The following is an 18,894-nucleotide window of genomic DNA, read 5'->3' as shown; positions in this document are numbered from 1 at the left end:
ACTCTATACTCTGTTGAGGTCTCTCTCTGTTTCATACGTTTATAGTTGTAGCTTCCAACTGTAGAAGTTATTTCTAGCTGAAAGGTGCTGCGCTCGTCCTTTCTTCTTCTTTTATCTGCCCCCCCACCCCACCCCTTTCCATACAGCAGCTCTGAGGCTGTGAGCAGCCAAGACCTAGAGGTACTGCTCCACCTCTGTGTCTCATAAAGGGAGGGAGGGAGGGAAGGATGGAGGGAGACAAGGTCTGGAGGCCTCAAGAACAGAGGTAGTCATGGGTTTTTAAAAAAATCTGTAAGCCCCTCTGCTCCAGGAGAACGGGTCTGTGCGGCTCTTTCTTGCCCTGGGTTCCTACATCAATTGTTTCTGCTTCCTTGGGTGTGAGACTGAGAGAGACACACACAGAATGTGTTGACACTGTGATGCTGGCAGGCAGAGAAGCTACTCAGTTTTAACGTGGGCAGAGAGGCCCTGGATCTCATCCAGCCCACTCCTTTTCCCCTTCCAGTGCAGTGACATTTTGATGCCCATTGGCAGATGGTGACTTCCCTTCACCCATAACTGATGCCTTGTGATTCTTCCTCCTTTTCAGAACTACTCTGTGCTAATTGTTCCTGACTGTCAGTACAGGCGCGTCAGCTCCATTCTAACAAACAAGACGTTTAGGTAAAATTGTGTAGGCACCTTCTGCTCCTTTGCTTCATTGTTCTGCGATGGTGCTGCCATTATTACAGAACGCACCCAGAGCAACCTTGAAGCCTTTCAGGAGGGAGGCTGAGGAATCAAGTCTCCCTCTTTATGTGGCTTGACTTTTAAGAGGCCATTACGATGCCTTGTGGCCTCTGTGGATGTTGGGAGAAGTTGACAAAGCGTTGCAGGAATTTGAAACATACTTAATTTGAAAGCTGATAAACCCAGAGTAAGCTCTGGCTTTTCCTGTGCCGAGTCGGATGCTCCCAATTCCCTCCCCACAACCACCACAGCTAGACTGTGTCGAGAAGATTGAGGCTCTTCAGACTGAGATTTCTGTTAATGGCGTCTCAGGCGAGATCGAGAATCACCCGTGATCATTTCATCGTGTTCTGTTGTACCCGTTAGTGTAGAGCGCTGGAACTGAAACACAGGTTCTGTAGAACCAGGAATAGCAAAGGAGGACCTGGTCTATCCATAGAGGAAACAGCCTCATCCAGTGTAAACCATGTGGTTCAAACCCAAAGAAGAGAAAGAAACGGCTGGAAGCAAACACTGCTTTAAACCATAAAATACAGCACGCTTGCCTTCATAGATAATTGGGGTTTTATAACTAGGCCGTAAGAGATAAAAACAAAGTTTGGGGTGGGTTTCTTTAAACCTGCTTACATTTTCCTGGGTGATCGTATTCTTACAACTCTTGAACCGTGCGGGGGAGAAAGCTTGTCTATGAGGAATCCTATGGCCAGCTCTATTTGGATTATCTAGTTTGTGTCACACTATGCTCTCAGTCACCTCCTGCTTGGCATCTGCCTTTGGCCCTATCACCCACCGGGGTGGGGAGAAAGGGAATATGAAATTCATAGCATCCACTTTTCACGTGTAAAGAGCAGGGAGGCTGATGTGACTGAGCCTAAATTGCTGGCTGGTGACCTGTTTATTGTATGGCTTCCTTGACCTCAGGACCCGGCTTCTTACATTCAGAGGGGTAGGGGGAACTTGAGCTATTTTCAGGAGCATTCTAGACTGAAAGTCGAGCCCCTAACGAGGGGTGACGCTGGCTTGTCCCTTGCGTCCTCGTTTCTTTCACTGTCCAGGGGTTCTTCCCTTCCGGCTGCCTCCTTTCCACCCAAGAGAGAAACTTCATTTGCCTAAGGCTTTCCCCCGCTTCCACTTCTCCTCCTTGGAAACTCGGCTTACATCTGCCTTCCATGGACAGCCCATCGTGGTTTTGAGCTTGGAGCCAGGCGTTTAGTAGCGGGGTCACTTGGGCAAGGCCCTTAACCTCCTTGGGTCTCCATTTCTTCCTCGGTGAATAGAAATAACGACACCAGTTTCCTCGCAAGGGTGAAAGATAATTTAGATTAGGTAGTTGGTGTGGTATCTGGCAGCAGTGCTCAGTAAGGGGTGGCCATCCTTGTTAGTCCTGTTACTGTCGGCCTCCCCTATTTCTATGTGGGGTGCCCAGCAACTTCCATTAGTGATGGTTTATGGCAGGTTTATCCATCCTGGCATTCCTCAGTTGCAGCTAGAACACTGACAGGATGAAGGGTCAGATCTGGTCACCAGAGCTCCAACCGCCAGCGTGTTCTGTGTGCTTCCCTCTTAGCTAAATGTTAATTGCTCAGGCACACCCGGTTCCTTGGCGCGGGTGTCCTAACCGTGGGTATGTGGCTCAGCTGTCATCTTAAGCCCCTCTAGAAAAACAAAAAGGAGAGCTCAGTGGTAATGCACCATCGTTTCGACTTGGGTATTTTCTTGATGTGCTGGCATGCCCACTTAGGATGGATTGCAAGTTCTGCTCAGTGGGAGACTCAAGTCTTGGCAACACTTTCGTAGTCACACATTCACGCCTTAGTGATGCTGGCAAGGGTTGTCATTTTGCTCCCTTACCTGCTGGAGCGATGGTTTGGAAAGAGAGGAAGTGTCACAGCAAGGATAGGCAGAATGTGGCCCTGGCATTGGAGCTTCCCAGAGGAGATGGGCAGCAAAACCCGCAGCCTCCACTCTGACCTTTAGATTGTCGACTGGGCTCCTCCCTTATATTTTAGTAATAGTCATGCACATCACTATCCTTTGGTTGATTTGTTTCCTTCAGTCTGTACTGAAGGCCTGCTATGTACACGCCAGGCACTGTTTGTGACATCTACGGACCAGTTTTGTAGACTGGAGTGTCTCACCCTGAAAAAGTCCTGTGAGGCAGCCTTCTTTAAGTTTTGTGGAGGAAACCGAAATTCCTAGTGGTTCAATGATTTGCCTGAGGGCACACAGCTAGGTGACAAGAATTTTAATTTGAGCCTTTAACTTTACCTCTGGCTTTCTGTGGTTTCAGTGAAACTTTAAATAATTATGCCAATTCTCAGGCCTCAGTGGAGGTGATTCCAGGGCAAATGAGTCTTTTAGTCAAATTTCCAAGTTTCAGCCTATTCATGTACAAGAACCAAGTAGCAGCAGCAAGGTTTGGTTTGTTTGCTTTTATTGAGGTATAATTGACATATATTAGTTTCAGGTATACAATATCATCAGTACTTGTATGTATTGTGAAATGATCAATCACTACAGTTATAAAACATTTCTTTCTTGTAATGAGTGTTTTTAAGATCTACTCTTAGCAACTTTCATGTATACAACACAGTATTCACTATAGTCACCATGCTGTACATGACATCTGCAGGATTGACTGATTTTGGTTTGCTTTTTTTTTTTTTTAAGTGGTGATTTGGCCTGGTCGGGAGGCCAGGCGCATTCCTGTCTTGTGAACTCAAGCCAGCTGGGAGTAGAGGGCTGCTTGACGACCCACCCAACCTCGGGCAGAGAAGGGGGAAGAAAAAGCAGAGATGACTGGGTCTCCTACGTGGAGTGGGAAGTGGGGGCCGCGAACACCACACCTGAGGTAGGTGGGTCCATAGAGTTGGAACATTGGGCATGGACCCTGGTGGAAAGCAGGGGCTCTGCCTTCACATGACCGAGTAGATGTCAGACTCCCCAGTTTCACTAATCTGGTAAATGACTCACATGGGGAAGTGTAAGGGAGAGGTCTGCATGAGACGTGGTCCCCTGAAGGCTAAGGAGAGGATGAGGGGCTGGGAGGAGAAGGCTGCTCCCCTAGAGAAGCCTCTCGTCGACCAGAACTTGACAGTGTCCCGGGCCGGGGTGGGGACAAACTCCTCTGGATGTGACATTCCAGCTAGGCCCACTTCAACTGCCACACAGGAGGGTAAACCAGCAGTCTCGTGCTGCTGTTTCCACTAACACCCAGTCTGCAGACAGTCTGAGCAAGAGCTAGGCATGAGCTCAAGTTGCCAGAGGCACTGGTCCTGGGACTCCCTCCATGTGGCTAGTGTGCTGTGATTTCCCAAAGGTCCTTGCGGGGAACCGGGGCTCCGTGCAGCCCTGCAGCTCTCTCCGGAGAAGAGAAGGTGTCCCTAAAGGATATTTCAGCTGACTTGGGGGCCACAGAATCAGCAGAGGCATTGGAAACTTCAGATGAGGATAGACATCCTTCACTCGCTCCCACCAGATAAACACTAGCTCCGGAGGTTACCAGGCTCCCAGAGGTAGGAACCTGCCTGGTGCCCTGCCCAGGTCTAACAGATCCCTAGTAAGAATTACATGGGAGAGTAGCTCGAGGTCAGAGACTTCCCCGTTTCAGTGGCGAGGAAGGACAAACTAGCAGCTTGAGCAGAAGACTCGTGCAGGGTCGAGGGAAGGCATCAATGCAGAGGAACAGGTGCGGGCTCTGGCGTCCGCCAGACCGGGTCTGAGTTCTGGCTCTGCCTCTAATAGGTTCGATTAGCTTCTCGACTTGTTCCCTCATCTCTGAAATGGTCTTAGACAGGCTGTTGGAAGAGTTCATCAAGAGTATGCCTGTGAAGCACTTAACACGGAGCTGGACACACAGTGCTTACCATAAATGTCAGTTCTTATTGGTTATACACTAGGCTGTGGCACAGGGGCTGCCGGGACTCCCAGGAGGAGGTGGATAAGAGAGAAAGATGTGTTATATGCAAGAGGAGGGAACGGAGAGGAAGGCTGGGGTTTCAGAGACCGGTCGCCTGGCTGGTTTCATGAAGTTGGGCCTGAATCCAGAGAGAGGCATGCAGTAGAAACCAACGGCTCTGTCAGCAGGGCCAAAAGCAGCGCTGTTCAGCATCCTGAGGCCAGACAGCCTTTCATACACTGCAGAGCACAGGGCAGACCCCAATGTCTGGGAGACCTGAAGGAGCAAATGGGTGGCAGCAACTGCTGCTGTGTGTGTGTGTAAGTGGGATGGGAGGACATGGGACACGGTGTGGACCAACAGGAAGAAGGGGTGGTGACCATGTGTTGGCTGGGTCAGCATGTGGGCTGCGCAGGGGCCAGAAAGCCCACCACAGAGGCCCGTGCATTCTGCTCACCCACAGATACTGAGCGTGTACACTGTGCCAGGCTCTGTGCCAGTTTCGCAGAAGCATTACTGTTCGTGTGGAGTGCAGGCCCCCAAGTAGAAGTCATGACCTCGACCTCAGGGGCTCCCTGGAGGAAAGGGGTTTTCATGTTCATTTCCCACATCAGTGAGCCCCTCGGGTCCCGGCTGGGGAAGGAGCCGACACAGGGACGTCTGAAACTTCTTTATTCCCCTGAGTATAACAAACAGAACATGGTCACGGTATTAAAAAGCAGAGCAGGACTCGGGCAGGTTATGACGGTGTGCGCCGGGCTCACATTCCTCTCCGAGTCGGCAGCCAGTGACTTGGAAAAAGCCAGTTATGATTGTAAAAATTTTATTCTCTTTAATAACAATAATTCCACGAAAATTATACAAAGTACATTCAATACTTAAGAGTGGTAAGGGTAGGGAGAGGCGGAGAGGAAGCCGGTTTGGCCTGGAAGCATCATCAGTTGACTCCAACAAAGGAAGCCCAGCTGGGCTGTGGGAAGTTGCGGGTGGAGGTCCGGTTGTAAAAAACAAACATGTGGATCAGATCGATTAAAAAAAAAAAAAGGCCACCCACAAGGAAGCAGGGTGAGCGTGCATGTTCCTGGGTGGGGAGGCCCAGCCGGCATGCTGCTGCGGGCTCAGGAGGGCTCCGAGTTGGTGGGGGGCAGGTTTTTATGCTTGAAATACTGCACAACTTGTTGGGGCAACTCCGCCAGCACAGCTTTGGCCAAGGTCTCTTTTGCTGCCTGCAGGGTCCGGGGGGTGGAGAGAGGAGAGAGGAAGGATTACTGAACGAAAGCAGTGAGGGGCACCAGGCCCAGAGCACTGCTACAGGTGTGCCTGGAGGACAACACTGGGGCCTTGGGCCTCGGCTGTCTACAGCTGGCATCCCTCTTCCCTGTCCATGCCTGAAGTCCCACTGTTAGCAGAGCCTTCCTTTATGTTAAGTGTAACTCTTACCTTGAGCACTTAAGATGCCCGGGAGTAACATTTTAGGGAGAATTTGCCTGTGGGAGGCTTTTCAGGGAAGGCTGGTGGAGGTGAGCTGCACAGCCTGCTCACCTGGCAAACACTTCCTGAGCACCTTCTTGGCCGGAATAAACAGCTGTGACTGGTTCACTGTTGAACATGCAGCCACAGGTCACACACAAGGAGGTGCTCAGTCAATGTCCTGTGTGTGAGTGGTGGCCGATGCCCAGCATTTGTCCTCAGGAAGCTAATGAGTCAAACCACCTCACGCAAACCCAGAGGTACTGTGCAGGCGTATGATGACTACCTGGTCCAAAACAGTGGTCAGCTCTTGCTGGGACTGGTTTCCAGGATCTGAGCCAAAGTACCCAGAGAGGCCCTTGTAGCTGAGAGAACTGAGGCCCAGAATGGACAAGGACTTGTCCAAGGCCACACAGTGCCTCTGGTCAAATAACAGTTAGGCAGGCCCCAGGCTGGCAGTGTAGGGATGGCATCTGAGGGGCTGTGCTCCCTCGGGCTCCTTATGGGCCCAGTTGCCAGGGCAGTGACCAGGAAGCCATCCATCCCCAGCCTCCTGGGGCCAGACCTGGGGTCACCTGCAAATAGCACCGGAGCCACTTCTAGAAGCCAGGTGGGGTCACCAGTATCCCCTACAGGGGACCTTAGGGAGGAGAGGTTAGATGGGCCTGGTTTTCCATCTGTGAAGTGGGGAGGCGAGAGGGGCGATTACTGCAAAAGCCTTCCTCACCTCTAGGCCTTGCCCTCTTACCTCTGTCTCTTGGAAATCTCTGCCCCGCATGGATACCTCTGCCTTCTGGTCGGGGTGAGAGGGCAGGTCCTCTAGGAAACCCCGCCCTAGAGCCCCAGTCTGGATTCTATCAGCTTGCTGAAGCAAGTGCTCACACTCATACAGTCTCGCCGGGCGGGCAGGGCCTGGCATGGCACCGGGCACATAGTAGGCCCTCAGGAAGTGTGCAGTCAATGGAGCTGAGGGTAGAGGAGCCGAGGACTGGGCGGACCTCCCTCCTTGATCATCACTACGGCCCTTGGAGTCCTGTGACTGCCCCCTCCCCAGCCGGGCCCACACTCACGTTGCGGAACTCTCGAAAGGGCACGAACTGCACGATATCACGGGCTGCCTCCTCCCCCGTGTGGGAGCGCAGCATGCGGCTGTCCCCATCCAGGAACTCCATGGCCGCGAAGTCGGCGTTGCCCACACCCACGATGATGATGGACATCGGCAGCTTGGAAGCCTGTACCACGGCGTGCCGCGTCTCCTCCATGTCGCTGATAACACCGTCCGTGATGATGAGGAGGATGAAGTATTGCTGCAGGAAGGGGGTCGACAGGCACTCAGCAAGGCCCTGAGGCCCCTGGTATCCCAACCCCCCCCTCCCTGCTATCCCAACCCCCCTCCCCCCAACAGCCCTCTGACCCCTGGGAGGAAGGTGGCTCTTCTCCAGCTGTAGTCAAATCCCAGCCACCTCCCACAGTGCCCTGGGCCTTGCAGGCCTCTGTTCTGTCTAAACCCTGACCGGGTCACAGCTGGAGCAGACTGCCGTCATCCTGCCCTGTGTTATCTTGGACTCGGCAGCTCGAGACTCAAGGCCTGGCTCTGCTAGTCCCCACACTGGGTCTCTGACTTCACTCTGCACCTCAGTTTCTTCCTCTGCAGAATGGAAGTCGCTGCACCTCTCAGACAGAACGTGCTTGCCACGTGCAGCAGCAGCTCATGGGTTAATAGCTGCATTCCTGGCAGTCAGGCCCTTGGCTGATGAGGAAGACCACTGGCCGCCAGACTGCGGGAGCAGCCTCCCTGCTCCACCTGCACACGATCCCCATGCTCCTGCCCATACCCTGTGGGCACAGCAGGATCCTGAGACACCTTACAGGAACCAGGTGATGTGAACGTGGGCCCAGGCTGGGGCGAGGACAGTTACAGGAACCTAAGAGCCTAGCAGGTCATCTAGGCCAGCACTTCGGATTGTGGGACTCTGCCAGTAACAAGCAGACTTGGGGTCACAGTGGGAAGGGGTTGGTTTTGCAGTGGTCTTCCAATTCTACAAACTCCCCAGGAGGAAGTCTCCCTTTGGTGCTAGTGTGTCTTTCATGCCTCTCTGCCCTCTGCTAACCTTATTAACAGAGAGAAGGCAGGAAACTCGGAACTTCAGGGGACAAGAGTCTCTAGCTAGACTTGAATACCATTGTCGTTTCTTGTATACAGAGGGTGCCAAAAAAGTGTATACACATTTTAAGAAAGGAAAAAACTATTAAAATTGTAATAATATATACCGATAAGATGAATACACATCATGTGCATACATTTTTTTGGCACCCCTGGTATTTCTGTTGTTACTCTATGGCAAATGATCACTAACTTCTCACAGTGAGTTATAAACTTTATAAAATTATGTAAGTAAAAAAATACTGAATAATTGGTGCGGGTGATAGGTGGCTATAGTATAAACTGCCCAGGTAGGAGGTGAGTGAAGGTCAGGAAAGCTCCTGGATGACCTGAGGGGAGGCCCTGGGATTCCAAGCTGGCTGAGACCTCGTTTTCATTGGCTGTCCTGTCCTTAGCACCCTTTGGCCCCTTTTGCGGGGGACTCGGTTATCCCCATTCATAAAATAAACGGAAAAGCCCTTGCGGCCCTAATATTCTGTTTAGGGTTTTTCCCTTCTAGTCTGACCATGCTGATTCTCAGAAGAGGAAATTGGGGCCCAGACTAGTCAAGGTCATGGAGCTAAGGAGGGCAGACCCAGGCCAGCCCTCAGGTCAGCATGTGGCCACCTTCTCACCTGTTTGCTCCCTGGGGAACGTACAGAGGACACTAGTTCAGTCCCCTAGGATGCCTTATTCTCCTGCCTGTCCCCCAACCAACTATGGAAGGAGGAGGGTGAGCCTTGTGGACGCATGGACCCTACCATCCTAACCCCAGCTCTTGGCTGCAGAGAGCCAGTTCCTCCTGCACTGTGCCTTTAAGAGATCAATCCCTTGGCTAGGGATACCTGTTGCTATGGAGATGGCAGCCTGAATCCCTGCAGTGGAGGGCTGCTGCTGCTGCCAGGCGTCCCCCCCCCATACTTAGGGTTGGGGAGGCGCTCATAAGCCCATCTAGACCCTTGTTCCCCCATAGCCCACCATCGCCCCAGCACCCACCTTCCCTAAGTGGGTCTCTAATCCCACTTCTATCTCACCAGAAAGTCCAGGGCAATATTTCTGGGGCACTTAAGCTGGCAGTAAGGAAAAGAATGCTTGGCCTTGGTCAGCTGGCCTCACCCCTCGGCCTCCCACCCTCCTCCCCTCACAGCTCTCGGCTTCCAGTCAGCCACACGTCTACACTGGGAGACATGTAACACGCAGGCCTGGGCCTCCCTCCGAGCCTTGGAGCCTTTTTCCGTAGGGAGATGGGCACAGACAGGGCCTGGGTTCCCGCGCTGACAGGGTGAGGAAGTCCCTGCTAACAGTGACTCCCTGTCACCCTCACACTGCGATGCTCCTTTTACAGATGGGCTGGGCTGAGTGATTGGCTCAAGGCCTCCCAGATGGGCTGGCACAGTCTAGATTCTAACCTAAGCATGGCTGACTCCAGAGTTGGGGCTCTTCCACAATGTCCTTCTCTGCTGCTGACGCGTCAGCGACCTGCACCCTCTCACCCAGCTCCCCAGTGACCGAAGGCCTGAATGTCCAGGGTAGCAGTCCAGAGCAAGGCTCAGAGCCATGGCACTGGACTTGAACCCTCGCTCCTGTATGCCAGCCAGCCAGTCCCAACGCCTGCACCCATGTGCCTGGCCTCGGCTTGGGGTCAGCAGCCTGGGCCAGCCTTGGCAGCGGACGTGCAGCTGACAAGTCCTGGGCTGCTTGCCCATCCCAGGCAGAGCCAGTTACCCAGGAGTTTCTAAGGTCCATTACAACCCCAGGAGTCCACGGCCCCACCCCAATACAGTTCAGAGGGGAGTCGGGAGGGGGCTGTGGGAGGATGAAGGGTGGGACTGGGCAGGAGGAAGTGCGAAGGGGCTCTGCTGTCCCCACAGACAGTCCTGGTCTGCCCGCCCCCAAGTGGGCCTTTCCTGGTTTACTTCTGCCTGGCACACCCCAGGCATAGCTCCAAGTCCCATCTGAGTGTCTCCCCTCCATCCCAAGCCCCCGAAGGCCCTCCCCAGCCCTGAGCTCTGCCTCCACTGCCAGCACCGTCCTCCGGGGAGGGCTCCTCAGACACTCCTCTCCCCCAACACCCCGAGTGCTCCTTGGGGCAGCTCCTTGCACCCTCTTCTCCATCTCATGGGCCTGGCACCCTGTCCCAATCACCGTCAGGTCAAACCCAAAACCCAGACGCCCAACACATTTCAAGGATGGAGTATCCTTTGCCTTTAGCAGGGGTTCTTCAGGTTTCTAGAACTGTAAACAGCCACTTGCCCTAATCCGTTTAATGTGTGATTTGATTTATAAGAAATGGACGTGACCACAATAGTTCCAGGAAGAGTCCGGGAAAGCTGCACTCGGATGTATTTCTGAGAAGCTGGCTGCTGAAGACTCGGGGGTAGGAGTGGAAGGGAGGACATTCCCAGAGTCCTGGCTGCTCCCCAGCCCCCCCACCACTGGGACACCAGACACTTAGGCCAACCAGAACGGGCCAAGGACAAGTGGGTCCAGGTCTTAGGGGCCAGAGCAGAGGGACGAATGAAGGTCCCATGATAGGAGTCCCCTGGCCCCACCAGAACCTCTCGATACCCTTCAGTGGCTCCCCATTGCCCTCGAGAGAAAATCCAGATTCCTCACTGGCTTCGAAGACCCTGTGGGAGTTGGCTTACCTTTTTCAGTCTCGCCTATCCCCCACCCACCCCTCTCACAGCACACTCTTCCTTCCGTTAGGCCCACACACCATGCCCCCAGGCCCTTGCACATGCGGTTCCCTCCGCCTGGACATCGCATTCACACACTCACACTCACGCCCTTTACAAGGCGACTGTAAGCGTCCTCCCAGCCTCAGCTTGAACATCACTCATCCAAGAAGCCTCCCCTGAGCCCTCCGGGTTAGGCGCCACCTTGATGATCCTGTACTTCTGGCATCCCAGGTGTAATCGCCTTGCAGCCTTGCATCGTGGCCGCTGCTTCCCCGCCTGGCCCCCCACTAGGCTGTGGGCTCTGGGAGGACAGAGGCCTGTCTTGTGCATCACACTCCCCTCAGTACCAAGCAGAAATATGCTTGGTAAAGATGTGTTGTCTGAATGAACAGCGAGTACAGCCCTGCCTAGAGAGATGCTTCCTACCACCTGCTCCCGATTTCCTGTACGTGGGTGTGCATTGCCTGTGCATGTGTCTGGGGACAGGGAGGGTGAAGCCACACCGAGTATTCCCCCAAAAGTGGCTGTATAAAAGCATCAGTTAATCCACCAACTATTGTCTTTTGCTTTGGGCCTACATGTGCTCATCATCCCCAAATGCTGGCCCAAGAGGTGTCCCCAGAAGATCCAGCCACCCACATTCATTGAGGGCTTATTGTGTGTCGGGTACTGTGCTGAGCAATTTCCGTGCTGATCTGGCTGAATCCTCACAATGTTTCTATTAGGCAGGTACTGTTCCATCATCCTCATTGTTCAGGTGAGGAAACAGGTTCAGAGAGCTTAAGCAACCTGCTGTGGGCCACACAGTTAGGATGGGAGAACGGGGGCTGAACCATCAGACAGCCCCACCCACCCCACTTGCAGTGCAAGGTGAGGCCTGGGACAGAATACAGGCGGGAGGTGGAGACCTGTAGGTATCTCTTCTTGGACATCGCGTGGGAGAGGCCAACAGAGAGGCCCTGACTCCACTCCCGCAGCCCCAAGGTGCTTGGAGGTGGCCCAAGGTCACATAGCTGGGGTGGGTGATGTGCTTCCCCAGGGGGAGGGGGGGGCCCAGAGGAGGCCACCTCCCCCGGCCGGGAGGACCAAGTCATAACAAAGTGGCTGAGGTGTCAGAGGATTAGGACTGGTCAGAAATCAGACTTAGAGAAAGGGCCAAGTTCTTCCCTCTGGTGGCCCTCAGCACTGGTTCCCTAGAACATAGACACCTTCCTGGCCTTCCCCAGGGCCCAGGGCCCCTGCAGACCTGGGATCCAGCAGCCACAGGCCCGCGTCTCCCCAGTCTCCCCACGATCCATCTCCTGCCCAGTCCCACAAGGCATGGCAGACACAAGAGCCCTGACGCTGGCTCCGTTCCTGCTCCCACCCCACATTTTCCCCCTTAAACAAGAATGCAGGCCTTTTTTCCGTTCCTTTGAAAGCTGGCTCAGGCAGATAATAGACTGGGTGGGATCCCGGTGGCCTAGCTGGCCCGCAGGCATCCAAAAGATTCCAGCCCTGCAACCCCCAGGAATTTTATAAAAAGCCACTCCCAGGCCTTTTCCAGTTACTGTCCCATTCTGGTTGCCCCAGATCCTCACAGCACCCTGGGGCTTCTATTTCATAAAAGAAATAGGCTCAGAGATGGGGAGGGGCTGGTCTCAGGCCCTCAGCTGCCGCAGGGCAGGACAGAGACCAGAGACAATCCTGTTCCCCAGAACAGAAGGGACCAGGACCCTTCCTTCACCGCTGACCTCACACACACATCTCCCTCCTGCTGGTCCCTGGTCTCGTCTGTCTGGAGCCTCTTCAGGAACGCGATGCTGCCTGTCCTTCAGGTGTCTTTGGGTGCCAGTTATTGCATTTTCACATTTCATCCTCACACCACCCTCTCAAAGTAGGTCCTGTTAGTATTCCCATTGTACAGATGACGAAACAGGCTCGAAGCAGTGAAGTGATTTGCCCACATTACAGTGAGGAAGGTGCAAGGGCAGGGTCAACCCTGGCAGCCTGACCCACAGGTCCACTTCCCCACAGACCCTCTGCTGCCTCCCAACAACCAGATCATGTCCTGCCGTCGCCAGGATGGCCCTGGTGCCCGCTTCTGTCTCATAACGTCCCCTCTCCTATCTTGCCACAGCCTGCCGACTGCCAACATCCATCTCCCTGGTGACCAAGCGGGTGTCTGCCCCCTCTGGGCTGTCCCAATGGGACCAGGTCCCTTTCCTTTTGGGAGAGGCCTTGGCTGAGTCCCCTCTTCCCACCTCCTTACCCAGTGTACAGCCCACAGCAGGGCCTGATTTAAATCCATCCATTCTAGAACACAATGAATGTCTGCCTCAGACTGGCAGGGGGATGCCAGTGACCACACAGACACACAGCCCATACTGTGAGGCCGAGAGTGCCATGGAATATGCACAATATAGGGGAGGGGCGTGAGGACTAGTTCTACAAAAGAAGAAACGAGGAGGTTGGATTCCAAGCCTGCTGCTTACGTGCTCCAAGACACAGAATTCAGGCAGATGTTAACCAACCACAGAACAAACCATCCAAAGGCTACTAAGCAGAGATTCCATTGTAGCCATCCCCGGCATTAAGCCCACTACAAACAAGCAACAGGCTGTGCTGCACAAAAGTGAAAGATAAACCTGCCTTTATTCTTCTTGCATCTTACAGAAGTTAAACTTACCACTGTTCTCTCCTCCTTTCCCCCGCCCATGCCAAGAAATCTTCCACAGAAGCAAGAAAACACACATAAACCCTAGCCCGGGGACTGGAGGGGGTCTATCTTCCATTAGCGATCACCACTCTGTCTGTGGGGAGGCCTTTCTTTTCTTACTCTCTGCTAAATAAACTTATTTTCACTTTAAACTCTATTGGCTCACCTTTGAATTCCTTCCTATGTGAAGCCAAGAAAGAAGCTTCTTAGCTCAGGGTTTGAGTCCCCACTTTGGGGGATTTGCCTCACTGACATCAAATAGACGAGGTGACACAGGATGGGAAGGACATGTAGCTGCCATCTCAGAGTCCAGACGGAAATAAACAGAAGGAGGGAGATGAACTTCAAACGGGTGGTCAAGGAAAGCCGCTGGGGGCAAGAGTGGCATTTGAGGGGACACCGAGGGGTGGAGCGGAGCCAGCCAGGCAGGCGGTCAGGGAAGAACCCCCAGGCAGGGCAAAGGCTCTGTGGGAGGAACAAGTGTGGTGTGTCTGAGGACGGTAACGAGGGCAGGGCCGTGGTGGAATCTGTAAGTGAAGGAAAGGCTGGCGGGTAGGAGGGGAGGTCGCTGCCAAAAGGACCCTCCAATGGGGAATGGGAAGTGGGTGAATTTGAGAGAATATTTTGGGAGTGAAAAGAACAGTCTAAAAGGGCCTGCGGCACTGTGCAGTGACCCTTTCCTTTCAGAGGTGGAGGACGCCTGGAGAGGGGCAGCGGTTTGTGCAGGTGTCCCAGGGGGCAGTGCCAGGCGAGTATCAGAACCCAGTCCAGGTGCCACCTCCGCAGGGCTGCTGCTGGCTTCCCAGCCTCTGCTGGAGCCTGATGAGCGGGACTGGGTGCAGGGCCTGGGAGGTGCTACTCGTGGCGCTGCCCCTGGGGCAGGTGGAAGAGAGTCCCCAACTCACACTGCAGGATGAGGTCAGGGCAGGTCCTGGTGGATGGCAGGGGAGGCAGAGAAGGTGACCCTTGGGAGACCTCCAACACTGGCATCGAGGGCAACCCTCCAACGAGGGCTGGGGGGCGGGAGAGGACCATGGACACAGATGCCCAGGATGAGGCCATTTGCCATATAGTCCAGATGCATGCAGCAGCCCTGGCAGTCTCGGGCCAGGCCAGGCATCACTGAGACGGTTCCGCAGCCCTTAGCGTGAGGCGGGGGTTGCTCCACTGGGACTAGGTGGCCCAGAGGGTCAGCTTGAGGGCTGCAGGGACCACTGCCTCCTGGTTGCTATGTGTTCCTTCTGCTCAGGGGAGGCACCCCCCATTGATCACAGCCCTATTTCCTACTACAAATGAACTGAACTGCTGCGTCTTCCTCAGGTCTGTGCTCCCAGAGACCAGGACCAAGCAGATCGTGCTTGGTCCAACCCCATTACCATACCTGCAGGTAAACTGAGGTGCAGAGAAAGGCATCGAGGATTTTAGAACAAGGGAAAGCAGAATATCCAGTTGGACAGCCCCGTGGGGGTGGGTGGCGTAGAAAGCACGGACCTCAGTCTGGCCTCCCTGTGACAGGCAGGGAGGGCCCAGCCCGTGCCAGCCCTATCCTGATCGTCCCCATTGGTGGCCGCCTACTCACCGTGGCTGTCTGCTGCTGCGTGGCCTGGGCCGCAAAGCGGGCCACATGGTTGATGATGGGAGAGAAATTGGTGGGACCGTAGAAGCGGATGTGGGGCAGGCAAGCCGAGTACGCCTGGGCGATGCCGTCCACGCCTGCCGCGGGCAGAAGAGTATGGATCAGGCCAGTCCTCCCAGACCCTGCACCCACTTGCCTCCCAGCTGCTGACCAAGGACCATGGCATGTTCTCCCCAAATGCCCCTGCCATGGCCAGGGTGGGCCCCGTGAGACCGGAAGCTCCCAGAGGGCAGGGCCAGGGTGGAATAAAGCAAAAAGCCCTGAATGTGGAGTCAGACCTGAGTGCGAATTCTGCCTTTACCACTTCTTGGGTGTGGGACCTGGGACACGCTGTTTAACCTTTCTGAGCCTGTTTCCTTGTCTGTTACTGAGACTGATAATCTACACTTTGGGGAAGCTGGCAGGAGGGGGTCCAGCAGGCTTGGCAAAACCTAGAGTGACACTTCAGGGCCACGGGAAGCTATGTGGAGGTCCATTCTGGACACGCTATGGCTTCTGTTCAGGGTTGTTGGGGGGACTGAGATGCTTGCACAACCCCTGCGCATAGTAGGTGCTCTGCAAACAGCCACCGTTCTGAGCCCAAGCATATCCCCCTGCCCTGTGGTCCTGCCCAGAAAGCCTCTGACCAGAGATGAGGTTAACCAACATGAACGTGGACAAATCATCTCTGGGGTCCTGCTCCAAACCAGACAGACCCCAGCAGGAGTACAGGGCCACATTTCTTGCCCACAGATGCCCGTGGCGTCAGGGTCACAGCATCATCCCCAAGTTGGCGGCGACATGATGCATTTCCCTTCCAAGCACAAACCTGGCCCAGCTTTGGAGATCCCCAGGGCAGGTAGATGCTGCACCCACACCAAATCCTAGGCTGAAAGGTCTCGTGATAGCAGGGACCACCCTCTTCCATTACCATCTGCAGCCCCTTCTCTGCCTCCATATTTCCTTCACTGACTCTGGGAGGGTCAGAAATGCTCTCAGGCCTGGGGGCGCCCGTGATAAGCCCACATTCACTCCCTGCTCCTTTCTCCCGTCCCCCAGGCAACCCGCAATCCTTGGGTGCCAAGGGTCTCTGTGGAAGGCAGGGAGAGCATGCAGAGCTGGTCCTTCCCGGCGAGGGGGGGCGGGTGGGAGATGGGAGGCAGGTGTGTAATTCGCCACCCTTCCCTCCTCCTGGTCTACACATGGCTTCCTGTTAACACTTCCCTTCTCACTTGACCACAGTGAAGTGAGCCCAGCATCACACCTCCCTGGGGCAGGTAAGAAGGCAAGGCTCAGAGAGGTGCAGTGACCTCTCCAGGGTCACACAGCCAGGAAAGGGCAGCAGCTGGCCTTGAATCCAGGACCACCCGACTCCAACCCCTAGCTCTTTCTCCATTTGTCATTCTGAGCAAGCAAGAGGAGTAGGGGCGGGGAGAAAGGACAGAAACCCGTTCTCCGCCCTCCCTCCACCCAGGGAGACGGCCTGGTGTAAACCCAAGGCAAATGCAAGTGGGCTTGACACTCACCTGAGCAGAAGGGGTTGGTGGGGTTGAAGTTGATGGCAAATTCATGGGAGACCTGAAAGGCAGAGAAAATGCTGAGCCGGCCCCGAACCTGGGCCCAAGCCACCCACCCTGCCAGGTCCAGGCGCACCCCTTCCTTCCTAACAGGCGCAGGCTCCCTCCGAGGGTTCTGGCTCTTTACTGCTCCCTCACCCCACGTCAGGGCTATTGATACCCCCGACATCTGCTTTCACATCCCCTGCTGAGTCTGACCCCCACAGACAGGCCCCTCAGTTCATAAGGGAAGAGAGCGAGATCTTTCCACATCACCCCAATCTCTTCTGTGGAGCGAGGGCTGCCGGTGCCTCCTCGCCCCACAAACTGAGTCCCTGGGTGGGACAGAGGTGTCCCTGAGGGCAGCGGGTCCAGGTGCACTTGGAATGCCCGTCTTCTCCCCATCTTAATGGGGAAGGAACTTGGAAAGAAGCCCACCTTATGCCAGCGAACCAAACTGGGGATTAGCTGACAACCCGCTCAGAGCTGGACTGGGAAGCCAGGAAGCGTAATGGGGGCAGAGGGGCAGGGGTTGGGGGCAGTTCCTCCAGGCCCAGCCCCCAACCCAGGCAGATCATCAAAGGCAGACCTTGCACACTCCCGGACGCCGCTGGACCCACGACAATCCAGGAACACACAGGGACCAATAATTACACCCTGTTCAGGGCTGCGGGTAGGACTGGGGGGCGGGGGCTGCAGAACCCCGGGTCTCAGGAGAGGCCGGGGCGGCTCAGATGAGGGGAACCTCCCTACTCTCCCTGCCATCTCACAGCCAAACTCCCCACTCAGCCACCTGCCCCACTGCGTGCCACACCCCATGTTCAGTGCTTTGCAGGCGTCCCCTCACTTCTTCCTCACAAGCGACCCAATGGAGAAAGGCCTGTTATTTACCCCATTTTTCAGATGACGAGACAGACAGAATGGACTAGACTTGTTTCCATGGCCTCACATTGGCTGAAAGGCAGAGCTGGGACTAGAACCAAGGGCAGGCTGCCTCCTGAGCTCACGTTCCATGAACCCAGCAGCCTCGAGAGGTGTTCCTCCCCCGAGGGTTTTGAATTAGGAGAGAGAAGGGATCCGGGCCAAGGGAGCGCTTCAGTCTGGGCACAATCAATTCCAGGCCGACGCTTTAGCTCCGAGACACCACAATGGGGTGCTGGAAGTCCAACGTCCCCATTTCACAAGTAAACAAACTGAGGTTCAGAGAGGGGCAGCCGGGTGCTAAGGCTGCACAGCAGAGCACGCCTGAGACCCAGGCCCCTCATGCCTCGAGAGGCGGTTGGACCCCAGGTCTTGGAGAACCCTCCTGGGTCGAGAGAGGAGGGACTCAGCAGGGGCGGTTCACCCTCGTGCTGCCCCGTGGGTGGACAGCTAGCCTGGGAAGGCCTCTCCCTCTTCTAGGGAAGGGGAGGTGGTTCTCCGCTCCTTCAACCCCGCGGGCCTGGCATGGAGCCAGTCTCCTGTTGTCCCTCTTGAGCCCTGCCCCTGCCCAGGGGCCCGCTTCACCCTGTCCCCAGTCTGGGCTCCAGGTGTAGGGGCCAGAGGTCCTCGTTGCCATGGCAACCTCATGAGCCTCTATAGAGATTAAGAGGGGGCTCGTATGGAGGGGGGCTGAGAGAGGAAAATGGTTGCCAGGGAAACAGTCCTCCCTTGGGCCAACGATTGCAAAATCAGATTTTAGGAGATTTTAGAGACCAAGGGGAACAAGCCCCGTCCTGACAGGGATGGATTAATATTTTACTTTCTGTGCCACCAACCTCTTCATTCCCCACTCCTTTCGCCTCTATGGGGAAGGGCCTGGCCTGGGGTCAAGGGGTGGGGCTGTGGGAGGCCTCTCAGGTCACCTACTCCAGCAGTTCCATTTCACAGGTGGCAAAACTGAGGTTCAGAGAGAGCCAGGGAATACTTAGGTCACGTGAGTGAGCCACAGCAGAGCCAGGAGCAGATCTGGGGGACAAGTAAGTATCCATGCGGCCTGTGGCGGCCCCGCCCCCTCCCTTGCTCGTTGCCTTGGTTTGCCTGAGAAATGCCAGTCAACGGGACAAGCTACCTGGAGGCCACGCCAAGCCGATTAGGGGCCCCTGGAGACCAGCTGCCACAGGTC

The 18,894-nt window shown here is 55.0% G+C and overlaps 1 protein-coding gene across 2 annotated transcripts in view; it reads right to left on the bottom strand.

Moving 5' to 3' along the window:
• Nucleotides 1–5,433: 5,433 nt before the first annotated feature.
• CPNE2 (copine 2) overlaps nt 5,434–18,894 on the bottom strand; it is a 46,359-nt gene continuing 32,898 nt past the window's right edge. Inside the window, exons 13-16 of one of the 2 annotated variants that reach the window (XM_019666829.1) lie at nt 16,761–16,812; nt 15,199–15,332; nt 7,168–7,404; nt 5,434–5,853 (exon numbers count right to left, since the gene is read on the bottom strand). In XM_019666829.1, the coding sequence (XP_019522374.1) occupies nt 5,746–5,853; nt 7,168–7,404; nt 15,199–15,332; nt 16,761–16,812 (531 nt within the window). In that variant the 3' untranslated portion in view covers nt 5,434–5,745. The remainder of the gene's footprint in view (nt 5,854–7,167; nt 7,405–15,198; nt 15,333–16,760; nt 16,813–18,894) is intronic. The other variant, XM_019666830.1, reaches the window with a different exon arrangement.

The sequence above is a fragment of the Hipposideros armiger genome, unplaced genomic scaffold, assembly GCF_001890085.2.
Source record: "Hipposideros armiger isolate ML-2016 unplaced genomic scaffold, ASM189008v1 scaffold_479, whole genome shotgun sequence".
Classification (NCBI taxonomy): domain Eukaryota; kingdom Metazoa; phylum Chordata; class Mammalia; order Chiroptera; family Hipposideridae; genus Hipposideros; species Hipposideros armiger.
This window is presented reverse-complemented; position numbering and strand designations above follow the sequence as displayed.